The 14,733-nt window shown below is 51.2% G+C and overlaps 2 protein-coding genes across 3 annotated transcripts in view; one reads left to right on the top strand and one right to left on the bottom strand.

The window, feature by feature from the left end:
- FGD2 (FYVE, RhoGEF and PH domain containing 2) overlaps window positions 1-9,065 on the bottom strand; it is a 43,936-nt gene extending 34,871 nt beyond the window's left edge. Inside the window, exons 1-2 of the mRNA XM_055080036.1 lie at window positions 9,013-9,065; window positions 4,975-5,219 (exon numbers count right to left, since the gene is read on the bottom strand). Coding sequence (XP_054936011.1) covers window positions 4,975-5,073 — 99 coding nt within the window. The 5' untranslated portion in view covers window positions 5,074-5,219; window positions 9,013-9,065. The remainder of the gene's footprint in view (window positions 1-4,974; window positions 5,220-9,012) is intronic.
- Window positions 9,066-9,094: 29 nt separating this feature from the next.
- MTCH1 (mitochondrial carrier 1) overlaps window positions 9,095-14,733 on the top strand; it is a 19,230-nt gene continuing 13,591 nt past the window's right edge. Inside the window, exons 1-2 of one of the 2 annotated variants that reach the window (XM_007105383.2) lie at window positions 9,095-9,467; window positions 13,864-13,948. In XM_007105383.2, the coding sequence (XP_007105445.1) occupies window positions 9,147-9,467; window positions 13,864-13,948 (406 nt within the window). In that variant the 5' untranslated portion in view covers window positions 9,095-9,146. The remainder of the gene's footprint in view (window positions 9,468-13,863; window positions 13,949-14,733) is intronic. The other variant, XM_007105384.3, reaches the window with a different exon arrangement.

Raw genomic sequence — 14,733 nt, 5'->3', positions numbered from 1 at the left:
TCTGTGTGTGTGTGTGAGAGAGAGAGAGAGAGAGAGAGAGAGAGAGAGACACACATATGTGTGACCTCCAGGGGTGTGTGAGGGAGAGTGAGGACTCCCCAGAGGAGCATGTATCCCCAGTGAGCCAAGGCCCAGAGAGGATAGGCTGGCATGTTCCCCGGGACCCTCTTGTCCCCAACCTGGCCTGCAGCCTCAGCCAAACATAGCGCCTGCCAAGAACTTAATGGCCTGTGACAGACAGGCCTGTGAGTGAGGGATGACGTGGATCCAGGGGAGATGCCGGCAGCTGGCTGAAACCTGCTCCAGTGTCTGGTGCAGCCCTTGCCGTGCCTCCCCTCGCAGCCTCCCCCCTCCCCCTCAGTCTTCTAGCCCCTAACAGGGCTCGAGGCTCCTCGAGGCTCCGGGAGGCCCCTGACGGGGTTGGGGGTGTGGGCTGTCTGGGTAGTCATGTGATGAGCAGAGGTCACACCACCAGTGCCAGTGGAGGAGTGGGCTTTCCTCAGCAGTCCCTGGCTTGGAGGAGGAGGGATGAAAAAAGCTTGCCTCCCTCATAGACTAGTCTCCTCTCTCCCCTCCTCCAAACAGCCAGAATTTTCCCGTTCAGTCCCTCCGGCATTTATCTTCCTATCTTCTGGGAGAGCTTGGTGCTGCCGGCTGCCCATCAGCAGGCCTGGGTGCCAGGCTCAGGCAGCCCTGCTTCCTGCTGTTCGCCTTCCCAGGAAGCTTCCCATATTTCCCCTTCTGTGTGCCCCCTGCCCCTTTGTGCTCTGGGTGTTCCTAATTTGTACTGTCAGTCTGTGGAGTGTGATTATTCAGAGCTCATTAGCACCTTGAGGAACACAGGATGGCAAAATCAACCTCCCTCCACGTGAGCCAGGGGAAGGTCCGTTCTAGGGGTGCAGAGGCCTGAAAGACAAGACAGCAAATGTGTCAGTCCTGACGTGGGTGGCTGGAGAACGTCAGTGAAGAACATAAACAACTCTTTCTTCTTCTTCGGCGTGTGAATGATCTAGTTTCAGACTTGGTACTCTCAGGGATTGGGCCAGCCTTGTGCCAGGCCCTGGCCCCGTCCTGCTATTCAAGAAGGCCTCAAGGTCACCAGAGGCTGGCCTCAGGTGGGACCTAGGGTGGTGTCCTGGGAAAGCCAGAATGAGGAGCCAGCCGGGTGGGTGAAGCAGCAGCAGGGCTGGCCTAACAGGGAACACGCAGGAGGCCGAGCTATGCCCACACCCCCGGAGCGGGGACCGGGAAGGGAGGTGCCAGATGGGAGCCAGCAAGGCAAGGCCCAAGCCCAGGAATGGTGCTAGGCGGCGGCTTCTCAGAGCACACGGCCAGCAGGTGGGGCCTCACACCTTAGGTCAGGCTCTTTTTATCTTCAAACAGCTGTGGGCCTTTCTTGAGGCCTGCTGGAGAAACATGAGCAGCTTGGAGAGAATCGACAGGTTTCGAGTGGAGAAAGAACAGATTGTTTCCACACAGCCAGCTGCCTTGCCCACCGGTGACCTTTCTCCCATGAGCACTTCCCTGCCTGAGCTACTGCTGCCCATCTCCCCACACGCCAGCAGGAGTTATTCTCCACCCGGCCGGAGATCCACCATCAGCGCATCTTCTCTGTCACAAAGCTCCTCTTTTGCATACTTCTGGGAGAACTGTTACATAACGAACCACTAAAATCCATTTCTCCTATCAAAGAGCTGCATGATTCCTTCTTTCTTCCCACCAGTATTCTCTCTTCCTTCTTTCCTTTCAGCAAATAGCCCCAGTGCTAGGAATGTGGGGAAATGTGACAAATGACACTCTTAAAATCTTGCCAGAGGCTGTAGTCTTTACAAGACCCTGAGGGGACAGGACCTTGGCTTATGTGTCTCTGTGTCCCCAGAAGTTAGCACAGTGCCTGCCACATAGCAGGCCCTCCACAAATCTTTCCTGAATAGGGAGTAGGACACTCTGAGCATGTAGGAAGGGGTCGTGAAAGAGTGTAGGGTTCTCTTTCCTCCATCGTCTGGCCTCCACCTTGACCAGGTTCCAACAAGCCCCAGCCCTGTCCCACCTCCTCCCCCAGGCCCCGGCCCCTCAGGGTGACACATACATACACCCTGCAGTTTTCCACCCATCTCAGGGTTCAGTGACCCCCCCATCACAGTCCCAGTCCCCTACAGGGCAAATCAGAAAGAAAGCTGACTGAATGTCCATGACTCTAGCCTCAGTTTCCCCACACTTTTCAAGGGCCACCTTTGTCTGGTCTACATTAGGGATCTCTCAAATTTATGCGTCATTGGGTGTCATAGCCAAGTCCACAGACAATGACCTCATTTCCACCACTATCCCCCCCTCACTCTACTCTGGGGACTTGACCTCCTCTCTGCCCTCCAACCTGCCAGACAAACTCCTACCTCAGGGTCTTTGCATGTGCCATTCCTTCGATCTAGAACTCTCTTCTGCCATATACCCGCCTGGCTCACCCTCTCGCCCCTTTAAATCTTTGCGTGTTACCTTCTCACCAAGGGCTTTCCTCACCCCCATATACTCCCCAAATTGTAATACCACTACATATTCCCAGTCCCCACCTTCTGCTTTATTTTTCTCACTTATCTCTTTCTCATATACTGATTTCTTTATTATGTTTATTGTCTCCCCCATTAGAATGCCAGCTCCCTGAAGCAGGCATTTTTGTCTATTTTGCTTACTGCTATAACCCCAGTAACTGCAACAGTGCTTGGCACATAGTAGGTGCTCAATAAATATTGGCTGAAGGACTCAAGGGGCATTTTTACTTTCTGTCCCTTCTGAACTCTCACAGGGCACCCAGCTTCACTGCGAGCCAAAGTTCATTCTGCCTCTAGTCCCTGCTGGAACCCCCGCCCTAGTCTTCTGAATGAGATGCAACTTCTACTTGGTCCCCAGCAGCGGTGGGGGTGAGCAAGCCACACCTCTCTCACTGTCCTGCCCCTTTCTTAGAGGAAGGACTGGGCACTACAACCTGAGGAGGAAAGAGAACTTAAGCTGGATGCTACATGTGACTCTTCCTTTGGTCCAAGGAAAAAGCACCTTTAACTGGTGCCTTCATTAAAAAAACAAAAACAAAAAACCAAAAAACAAAAAAACATATTGGGATCATCTGTAGAGCTTCCCTAAAACATTTAAATTTCCAGACTCTATCCCCAGAGAGTCTTAGTCAACTGTCTAGGCTGAGTTGTTTTTTTTTTAAAAAACTCCTTTAGTGATTCTAATGTTCAGCGAGAATTGGGAATCAGGGGTCCAGGCAATGCCCTGGCCAGGTTCTGTTGTCCGTTGGTGTCTCAAGAGCACCCCGAGTGAACGTGAGTATCCTAAGATGCCAAGTCTGGTTCCTCCAACTGGGAGGATTGTAGCTGTGCATGGATATTCTTCAGCTCACCCAGCAGGTAACAGTCTACACACACACACACACACACACACACACACACACACACACAGTCTACACACACACACACACACAGTCTACACACACACACAGTCTACACACACACACACACACACACACACCGTTCTACCAGAAACCAAACTAACTCTTAGAGACTGCACAATCTAAACCAGGATTTAGAAATTTAAATTCCAACTAGAGCCATGTAGGCAAACCCCCGGTTGCAGCAGGTGTGTTGTTGAGATGCAGAGATGGGTGGAGAATCCATGCCCTTCTCATGGGGGCAGCTTTTATCCTGTTATGACCTGTTCTTGTCAGGAGGGAGTGCAGGCCCTCTGGTACTGGATTTTGCTCTTTGTTCTCCCCAAGAGAATTCAGGAATTTTAAATGAAATAACCCATATTTTCACTTGAAAATCCAAATGCTGCCAGCAGATTGCTAACCCCAGTTGTACAGCTGCCGAACTGCCCTATCTTGCAAGGCTGACCCCTCTTACAACGGGGTTGTATTTACACGACCACTTGAGAGCAGTGTCCCTTCCTTCCTGCCATCCTTCACGTTCAAGCTAATAGGAAATGGCTGCTCACCCCAGAGCCTCACACCGCTTAACGGCTGCTCCCTCAGCTCCGCCAAGACTCCCCGGAAGCTCTGCAATAAAGGCTTGCCGCAGGGGTGTGCTGGAGCTGGCTCCTACTGGCTTGTGAAAGTCAACTGTACCCATTTCTTCCCAAGTCTGTGCTCAGTGACATCTCACTAGCAGCATGAAGTCAGCCATGGTGAGAATATTTACACTACGTGAGTCAGCAAGTGCTACGAATCAGGGCTTTTCTTTTCCTAGAGAGCCAGTTATTAAACACTTACCAGCACATCACTGCACATAAGGATTCAGACTCTGCCACAGGCTGATAGGGAAGCAGTGGAGAAGGGAATAGTTTTGTTTTTCTAGTTATGTAAGAATTCACATGAATGTGTGCAATAGACATTTTGATCCTTTACAACCCTTAGATACCCACTAAAAGGAAACAACAAGAATCTTAGTCCTGAAATATTTCTTCCTTAATTAAGGAATAATGGTCTTACAAGAAAATGCCCAGATTTTAAGAGTACAGTTTGATGAGCTTTTACTAGTGTACCTACTCACATAACTACCACCCTAGTCAAGATGAAGAATGCTTTTATTCCCCCCAGAAAGTTTCTCATGCCTCTTTCCAGTCATTCTTCCATAGGTAACCACTGTTATGATTTTTATCCCCACAGATTAATTTTGCCTGTTTTACAACTTCATATAGATGGAATCATACAACATGTGCTCTTTTGTGTCTGGATTATTTCACTTAGAATAATGTTTTTGAGACTCACCCATGTCATTGCCCATATCAATAGTTCATGTCTTTTCAGTGCTAAATATTCTTACACTGAATGAAAAGTCTTGATATCGTCTTAATCCCCAAACTCACCCAGACTCGGGGCAATGGTCCATTAATGTTTGATTTTTACTGCAGGAGAAGAAAACTTCTTCCCACCTCTCAGGATAAACAGACATTGGGCACAAGAGATTTAAATGGACTCACCTTTCTCCACCAAGAGGAGGATGATAGAGCAGAACACCAACCAGGCATTTGATCCTTTCTCACCCTGGGGTGAGTACTGTGCTCACCGTGACACATCATGTCTCCCCAGAGTGTAGAGGCCTCATTTCCCCGTCTTCACTCTTGTAGGCTTCATCCCAAGGCCTTGGGACCTATTAGTCCCTTAGTTGTCTTCCATGTTTTTCCCAGAAGGCTTAGTGATCGCGCATGCCAATACATCTGGTGACCTGCACGGTATGCCAGAATTCCTGAGATGATGACAGTTATAATGTACCTTCTTTTAGCCTAATTAGGACAAGAGGTGATTCCTGAGTTAAGGTGAGTATGGGACCCCAGGAATTCAGTACAGACGGAAGGCCAGTGCTCCCCACCCCTACCCCAGGCAAGCAGGTGAACAGAGGCAGCAGCCAGAACATTCTTGCTTGGAACTAGTAAACAGGAAGCCTGCATCCAGACAAACCCACCTTCTTTATACCAGGATAAATTCTGACACCTGCGCTTCCCCAGGTGAGGCCTGAACTCTCATGCTGGCCTTGGCATCACCTCAAGTTCCTTCCTGACCTGGTTTGTGTGATGTCAACTTAGTTGTAATAATGGGTACTTACTATCTTGTATTCTCTCTTTTCATTGTAATAGTAGTTCCCCACAGGATCCTGGGTACTGGTGATCTATATACCTGGCAATTCTCAACAGTATTCTTTTTTTCTTTTTTTCCTGGCTGCACCGCGAGGCTTGCAGGATCTTAGTTCCCCGACCAGGGACTGAACCTGGGCCACGACAGTGAAAGCACCAAGTCCTAACCACTGGACCACCAGGGAATTCCCAAGAGTAATATTTCTTGTTAATTCTCTGCTGTTTGTTTGATTCTACTTTGGGGCATATGGGTCTTCCTAAAGTTTCGATTCTTTTTTTTTTCTTTTTTTCTTTATTTTCTTTATTTTTTTGGCTGTATTGGGTCTTTCTTGCTATGAGCGGGGTTTCCCTAATTGTGGCGAGTGGGGGCTACTCTTTGTTGTGGTGCACGGGCTTCTCATTGCGGTGGCTTCTCTTGTTGCAGAGCACGGACTCTAGGCGCACGGGCTTCAGTAACTGTGGCACATGGGCTCAGTAGTTGTAGCTCGCGGGCTCTAGAGCACAGGCTCAGTAGCTGTGGCGCATAGGCTTAGTTGCTCCACGGCATGTGGGATCTTCCTGGACCAGGGCTCAAACCCACGTCCCCTGCATTGGCAGGTGGATTCTTAACCGCTGCGCCACCAGGGTAGCCCCCTAAAGTTTTCATTCTTTTTTTTTTTTTTTAATTTATTTTTGGCTGCATTGGATCTTCATTGCTGCGTGCAGGCTTTCTCTAGTTGCGGTGACCGGGGGCTACTCTTCGTTGTGGTGCGCGGTCTTCTCCTTGCAGTGGCTTCTCCTGTTGTGGAGCACGGGCTCTAGGCGCATGGGCTTCAGTAGTTGCAGCAAGTGGGCTCAGTAGTTGTGGCTCACAGGCTCTAGAGCACAGGCTCAGTAGTTGTGGTGCACGGGCCCAGATGCTCCGCGGCATGTGGGTTCTTCCCGGACCAGGGATCACCCACGTGTCCCCTGCATTGGTAGGCAGATTCTTAACCACTGCGCCACCAGGGAAGTCCAAGTTTTCATTCTTTAAGTGGTGCTACCATAAATAACTTTGTACAACTGTTAAAAGTATATTTGCTCATTCATTTTCTAGCAGATATTTAGTGGGCTCCTACCACGTGCCAGGCGCTGTGCCAACCATGAATAGGACAGTCCCTGGACTCCAAGAACTTACAGTCTAATGAGGAGACTGACAGGAAAGCAGGCAGCCACAGTGCTGCACAGGAAGCCCTGTGAGGAAGCAGTCACAGAGGGTAATGGGAGGCACACACAGGGAGGCACTAACCAGCCCAGAGCTAACTGCTTCATAGCTCTGAGTACATACTGCCAGGTTGCTCAGTAGAGAGAATGCTGAGCAAGATTTTCTTTCACGCAATCATTTCAGTGAGTATACTTTTCATTTCTAGATGAGTATTTGATTCCTTTTCAGATATACCTCTTCTTTTTTCACAATGTCCTTTTTCTTTTTTTTTCAGCACTTTCTATTCTTTATCTTTGCCTTCTTTTTAAAACTACCATTTTCCCCTTAAAGTTTCTTTCAGATTGCTTATTACGTCAAGTTCCCATGAGTATTAATCCTCCTGTTTTGCACATTTACTCTTGTAATGGAATGTGTTTTTGAGTGGTTTGTAATATTTTTATCGTGAGGATTTTTTTTTTCTTCCTCTTTTTGTCTCTATGAGCCCTGAGTTGTGGAAACATAGCCACAGGGCAGTTTTGCTTTGCTTCCACTTCATTCCCTAGGGATCTAACAGCTTTAACTGACCTATTTTTACTTTAATTTCTTGGGCTAAACTGTTCAGTTACTTAAAAACAATTCACTGAACATTTACTCTATGTATATCACCATAGTTGGTGCAAAGATACAAAACAATGCAACACAATGTAGCTGCTTTACAGGGAACCATTTTGAAAGGACCAAATACACACAAAAAGTAAGGTGACTACGTATGGCAGAGTAAAAGGCCCTAATGGTGGACACACTATGGGGTTCAGAAGGAAAAACAGCTGCAGAAACATGGGGAGGAAAAGCCCAGAGGAGGAGAAGGTTTGTGTGATGAAGTTTCAGAAGGAAGGTAACCCCACTCTTCCGGGTGGAGTTAGTAAGGCGCTGTAACGTTAGATGAGGCTGTGGATGAAGCTGACTATAAGGTCCCTGTTAAGAAAGCTAAATCAGAATCCAGGCAAAAGGAAGTCAATTAAAGTGCTCCTGGGGGGTGGGAGGTAGGTTTGATGAAAGCTGTGTTTGAAGAGGCAAACACTGTAACCTGAAAGGGCTAGGAGGCTTTCCAGTGACTCAGACCAGAACAAACCTGGGTTAGAGAGGCCACTGTGGGGGAGAGAGCAAGTGAGGGAGGCGGACTGACAGGATTTAGATGTGGAAAGTGTACAGAGTTATTTGTTGTCAGGAGTAGCCAGCCGGGAGGTGGCTTTTCAGGGAGCGAGGCAGGAAGGGAGGCAGGAAGGGCAGACTTCAAACCCGGATTAAGGGGTCAGAAGGCAGATGTCTATTCTAAAGAACTTTCTCACAATGAACACAGGATAAATACAGACAAAGGGATCAGGTCACCCATTGCTGTGTCCCTGCCGACTCTTGGATACTCGCTTTCTTTCCGCTGAAACAGAAATTTTTATTGAGCACCTCCACAACTAGCAGGCTTTAGGTGTTCTTGCACGGGATGGGCACATTGACAAACATGAACAGGGCACGTGCTGGAATAAACACCTTGCTCACAGGGCTGCTGAGAGGATCATACTTGAGTTATCTTGCTGCAAAGCACTTCAAAAGGTGGCACAAATAAGTGCGATTTAAGAGCCAGTTATTACTCATTTTTATTACCTAACGACTAGACTATCGGCGCCTAGCAGAAGGCTTGCGTGTGCTCACACTGAAGGACGCAATAAAACTTTCAGACCCAGTGAAGTAAATAGGGCAAAACACATTTTCTAACCATGAGCTCTAAGGCAGGTTGGCGAAGGGTCAACTGCAAAGGAGGAAGACCACAACCGCCGAGGTGCAAGTGGATTTGGTCTGGTGGGGAGGGCAAAGGGGTGAGACAAGGCTGGCGAGCGCGAAGGGACTCGGCCTGCAGCGGGAGGCCTCGCAGGCAGGGGGGCCCGGGAACAGGGCCGCAAAAAGGCGGGCCCAGAACTGCGGAGAAAACTCCCGAAGCCTGGGAGTGGGGATTGGAAGCGCCTCAGACCATATTGGGGGCATCTGGCTTCCAGAACCTCCGAGCCCCGCCCCTGCCGCTCTCCGGGGCTCCCGGGGGAGCGCCCGGGCCTGCGGCCGCCTTCACAGTCTCCGAACCCAGGGCCCGGTCGCCCGCGACCACTGGCCCCCGGCTCACAGCCCAGCGCTGAGCCAGGACCCGACCCCGCCCGGGGACCGCATACGTCGCTTACCGCCCGCCTCGCCTACACTCCTGCACTCCCCCGCGGCCGCGAGTGGTGCGGCCAGGCCCCGCCCCCTGACGCCAGCGAGGGGCAGGGCGCCCGTCCCGTCACGTGACGGGGGAGTGACCTCACCGCCCCTTGCCATGGGGGCTTCCGACCCGGAAGTGGCGCCCTGGGCTCGCGGCGGTGCCGCGGGGATGGCGGGAGCCGGAGCAGGAGCTGGAGCTCGCGGCGGAGCGGCGGCGGGGGTCGAGGCCCGGGCTCGCGATCCGCCGCCTGCACACCGCGCACATCCGCGCCACCCTCGGCCTGCGGCGCAACCCTCGGCCCGCAGGATGGACGGCGCATCCGGGGGCCTGGGCTCCGGGGACAACGCCCCGACCACCGAGGCTCTTTTCGTGGCGCTGGGCGCCGGAGTGACGGCGCTCAGTCACCCGCTGCTCTACGTGAAGCTGCTCATCCAGGTGTGGGACCAGGGGCGCCATAAGGAGGTGGGGGCTGATAAGAAGGTGACAGGCCAGGATCTGGAGGAGGATGGGGGCGGGGGAGTCGATGGCGACGGATTTGAGGAGAGGGGCGGGGACGGCGGGTTGGTGCGCAGAAGGAGCTGGAGAGGAGGAAAACGGTGAGGGATTTGGGGATGCAGGGGGCATGGGTTTGGGGATGCAGGAGAAGGGGACAAAGGGGTCAGCGACAGATTTGGGAGAGGGTGGAAGGAACAAGGGATTTGGGGGTGCAGGGGAGGGGGCGATGGAACGGAGAGATAGGTTTGGGAGACGAAAGAATGGAGGCGATGGACTTGGACCAGGAGGGAAGTGGCAGCACTTTGGGGTGAAAGAAGAAACAACAGAATTGGGGGAGGGGTGGGAAGTTTTGGCGATTGGGTGGGGAGGAGGATTGGGGGCCAAGGCAGAATATTCAGAAGATGAGCACATATTTAGGGTGAAGGGGAGCAAGAGCTCTGGATTTGATAGAGATGGATTTAAAGCGGTTTGGGGTGGGGTGGGGACAAAGGACTGGGAGTCATGGCCAAAAATTTAGGAAAGAAAAAGGGCATCAGATTCCGGGGAGGAAGGGGATGGGGGCACTGGATTCAACGGTGACGGAATTTGGTGGGAGAGGCGGAGGCGAATCGGTTTCCAGGAGATGGGGGCTCTGGATTTGATGGCGACGACAGATTTGATGGGAGGAGGGGACAGGATGACGTGCTTTGGGGGAGGGGAACAGATAGGACGACGCAGTGGGGGAGGGGTAGTGGCGATTTGTCTGGAAAGGGGAGCCAGGAGGCTTTTAGGGGTAAAGGGATGACGCATTTGGAGGAGAACATTGAATTCACGGTTGGCGATGGGAGCTGTAGGGGGGGGGTGGGGTGGGCTGAGGGGGATGGGCGTAGTGGAATATTGGGCAGAAGGGCCAGTTGGAACACAGGGTGGCAGGATGTGTAGGGGCTGGCAGAAAATGAGGCCAAGGTAGGATGTGTCTGGAATCGAGGCATGCAGGGGCACTTGGTATATTTGGTGGGACCAGCAGTGCCTTACAGATGAATTGGGCTGCTTGAGAAAGGGAGAGATGGAGCTGGAAGGGGGCGCCCGAGCTGAGGTGGAGGGAGTGCATTTGGCAAAATTAGGTGGGCATAGCTGAGATGAGCACAATGTAGATGTGGATGGTTTGGGCTTGGACTAATATCTGAAGATTTCGCCTAGAATTTTCAGTTAAGGGGCGGGGGGGTTTGAGATGGAGACCTAACCAAAACTTGAGATTTGATTTGAGTTGAGGTAAATGGGTATCAGATTTACTGTCCTGATAATGGACTGAGAATGGGAGATACAGTTGGAATGAGAGGGACTTGAGAATAGGAGTAATTGAAATCTGGGGTCTGAGGAATGGGGGCAGTGGATTTTGAAGTGTGACAAGGAATGTGACAAAGAACGAGGAGATTCCTTCAGGGACATCACGGTGCCTGACTAGAATCTAATAGTGACTGAGATTTGGAAATGGCTGACGGGGGAAGGTCGAGACTGGCGTTTGGTTGTGATTTGGGAGTGAGGGCTCCTTTACTTATAAAAATTCAGGTTGTATTTGCAGCAATAGAGATTCCAGCTTTGGGAGAGAAATTGAGGCTTTGGAATTGGTGGTACCTGAGATGAGAAGCAAGGATGATGGAGTTAGGTTGGGTGAGGGCTGGGACTTCAGGGTGGCTGATAGGAGTGTCTGTGGAATGGAGGATGTTGGAGTACAAGGAATGGGGGGGTGCTCCACGTGAAGGAACCTGGAAGTGGCTCCATCATTTGGACCTTGGTAGGTTTGGTTTACAGGAGAAGAAAATTGAAATAAGGGTCACTTGGAAAGGCAGTTGAGGAATGAGAGAGAATGGAGAATGAGGGAGGATAGGGAATTGGGGAATGAGGAAGTCCATAGGGTGAGAAGAACTGTATGGGGGGTGGATACGGATGAAGGAGCCCAGTTGGGGTGACAGGTGGTCTACCCGATGTGAACGCAGCTGGTACCGAGTGTAACATATTTGAGGGTGAAGTCTTTTTTTTTTAAATTAATTAATTTATTTTTGGCTGTATTGGGTCTTCATCGCTGCACGCGGGCTTTCTGTAGTTGCGGTGAGCAGGGACTACTCTTTTTTTTTTTTTTTTTTTTTTTTTTGTGGTATGAAGGCCTCTCACTGTTGTGGCCTCTCCCGTTGCGGAGCACAGGTTCTAGATGCGCAGGCTCAGCGGCCATGGCTCACGGGCGCAGCCGCTCCGCGGCATGTGGGATCTTACCGGACCGGAGCACGAACCCGCGTCCCCTGCATCGGCAGGCGGACTCTCAACCACTGCGCCACCAGGGAAGCCCAGGGGCTACTCTTCGTTGCGGTGCACGGGCTTCTCATTGCGGTGGCTTCTCTTGCTGCGGAGCGCGGGCTCGGTAGTTGTGGCGCATGGGCTTGGTTGCTCCGCGGCATGTGGGATCTTCCTGGACCAGGGATTGAACCCGTGTCCCCTGCATTGGCAGGCAGATTCTTAACCACTGTGCCACCAGGGAAGTCCTTGAGGGTGAAATCTTAATGGGTATAGCTTGGGAATCAGAGATAACATCTTGCAAAAAGGAAGATCCCAGTTTGGGGGTGGATGGCAGGATTGGATTGGCAGATCTGGGGGTTGTCCCGATTAAGTGAGTAAGAACGCAGTGCCTGAGATCAGGGCTCATGGGTGTTAGAGATTTGAGGGACTGACTCTGCCGGTATATGGTATAGAACCACAGCTTTGGCTGTGGTTAGGACTGGGTTAACAGATTTGGGGATGAAATTGGGTGAGTAGGCTTGGGAACAAATAATTAGAAGTTGAGAGTGAAGGGAATAGGAGTGAGATAGGGTCAGCGTGCCTTTGATAATACAGGTGGAAGTTAAGAAAATAGACTCAACAGATTTGGGAGCCATGGGGATACAGGATGAAGGGAACAAGCAGGTTTAAGGGTGAAATTGGAATCGATGGGCCTCCCCAGTTGTTGTGACTGGAGTGGATAAGGCAGCAAAAGAACATTGGCTCAGACTTGGAGTTGAGGGTGTAAATGGAATGCTGCCTGTATGAGAGAACAAAATCAAAGCAAAACTAACCTCAGAACCTTCGAGCTTTTAACCCAGAAGGGGAAAGGTCTGGCAGGGGAGGGCTAACTGCTTGGTTCACCTGGCCATCCCTTTCCTTCAACTCCCCTGGGCTAGATGTTTTTCTTTTAAGAAGTTCTCCATCGTGGAGGGAGTTTCTTAATTTATGATCAGTAATCTGTCATGTAGCTCAGAATCCCATCCGTAAGGGACAGCCTGAACTTGACTAAGGTGAGGAAGAAAGGAAATTGAGCCCAGAAAACGCTGGAAGCATACCTAGTTCTATTTAAGGCAGAGCTTCCCAACCCTGCTGTTTCTACCCTCTTCCACATCCAAGAGGAGCTTCTCTGGTCCATGGATTTGTCTGGCCTGCTCTGAGGGACAGGGCTACGGCCCTGGTCCCCTGCCAGGGAAGGGCCTTCTCACACCCCACTAAGGCGCTGGTCTCCTAGACACCTTGCCCCTTGCCTGGCAGCAGAGAATCTTCTCATTAATCGGCAGCATAACAAATGGCCTCACCCCTCAGGAGAAACCTCTCCTCCTCACAGAGGTTTGGGTGGCTTGGTCCTTCACCCACCCATGAGTTTAACACATACCTTAATTATAACCAGCATCTATACAGCAAGAATTATGATAACCTTGCAGAAATGAAGGGGTCATTCTGTCACAGGGATATAGGGTGATCAAGATTAGATCACAGCTGAGGAATTGTTTGAGGAGCAGCTGGGATTTGAGGTGGCTGGGAGTGAGAGGGGCAGATTTGTCAACATCTGCAGTGGGTACAGTAATAAATTTGAGTGTGGGGTGAATTAGCTATCTGAAGTTTGGGGCTGAGATTTGGGTGTGATGTGTTTTGGTGTTGCCACATTTGGGATTGAGACTGGACTGATGTTTTAACCTGGCGATGAGAATTAACTGAGATTTTTTTTCTGAGATGAACATGGGGTTTGAAGTACATAAACATGGGGGGGTTTCTGCCCTGCAAATATCTGGAATTGGAAGGTAAGAATGTTGAGGGATGGGGTGACTTGGATTGTGGTAAGGGTGGTATCTGGGACTGGACATTTCTGTGCATTGGGAGATTACACGATGTTGATAGTAATAGACACTGATGAAATTTTGGCTATGTTTTGATGGGGAAAATATCAACAGAAATCGCATTAGACTTTGTGGGAGAAGAGTTAGAGGCCTGGGAAAGGTGAGAAGTAGTGAGACTGAATCAACAGTAGAATCTGACTTTCCCTTTGTATTTGTTGATTCTGAAGGTAGGTCATGAGCCGATGCCCCCCACCATTGGGACCAATGTGCTGGGGAGGAAGGTCCTCTACCTGCCGAGCTTCTTCACCTACGGTGAGTGTGCTTCCCAGGCAGGAAAGCCCACACCGAGAGAGACAGAAAAGAAGCGTCAAACAGGGAACAGGCCCAGGTGGCCCTGGGGAGCACGCCGGGCAGCATGGGGCACCCAGAGTCAGAGCTGGCATGGAAGAGGGGTCAGAGGCAGCAGGGTGTCAGGATGGGAGCAGGTGACCAACACAGCTTTGGTCCAGCTCCTCTGTGTGAGCTGCCAGCTGTCAGCCCAGGCAGCAGGATAGAGAGACAGGTGCCTGAGAGAGGGCAGTCCAGGACAATGGTCCCTGTCATCCCGGCCACCCCAGGCTGTGCCTGGAAGCGGGGGTGGGGGTGGGGGTTTCCTTTTTTTTTTTTTTTTGCCTTCTGAGCAGTCTGGCTGCCATTTTAGCAGTTCTTTTGCTTTCCTGTTCCTCCAGCAGGAGGCCCATTGGGGCCTCCTGGGTTCTTTTCCTTTGTCCTGTTCCCCTGCATTCCTCAGGCAGTGGTGCCTACTCACTCAGGCATCTCCATCCCCTCGGTGTAGAACAGCACATGGTGGGTCTCGGCTTCACCCCTGGTGTGCTCTCGTGAGCTGCTCAAGCTCAGGAAGGCTGCTAACTGCCCTGGCCCCATACTCCTTATCAGCTTCTTCATGCCCAGGCCCTCCATACAAGCACCCGCCCCCTCCGCCTCCTGCAGCCTTGTCTGCCAGAGGGTCTCTCCATTAGGAAGCCCACCACAGGGCTTCCCTGGTGGCGCCGTGGTTGAGAGTCCGCCTGCCGATGCAGGGGACACGGGTTCGTGCC

This window comes from Physeter macrocephalus, chromosome 18 (assembly GCF_002837175.3).
Source record: "Physeter macrocephalus isolate SW-GA chromosome 18, ASM283717v5, whole genome shotgun sequence".
NCBI lineage: Eukaryota > Metazoa > Chordata > Mammalia > Artiodactyla > Physeteridae > Physeter > Physeter macrocephalus.
The sequence above is the reverse complement of the archived record's forward strand: the minus strand, read 5'-3'. Positions and strand labels throughout refer to the sequence as shown.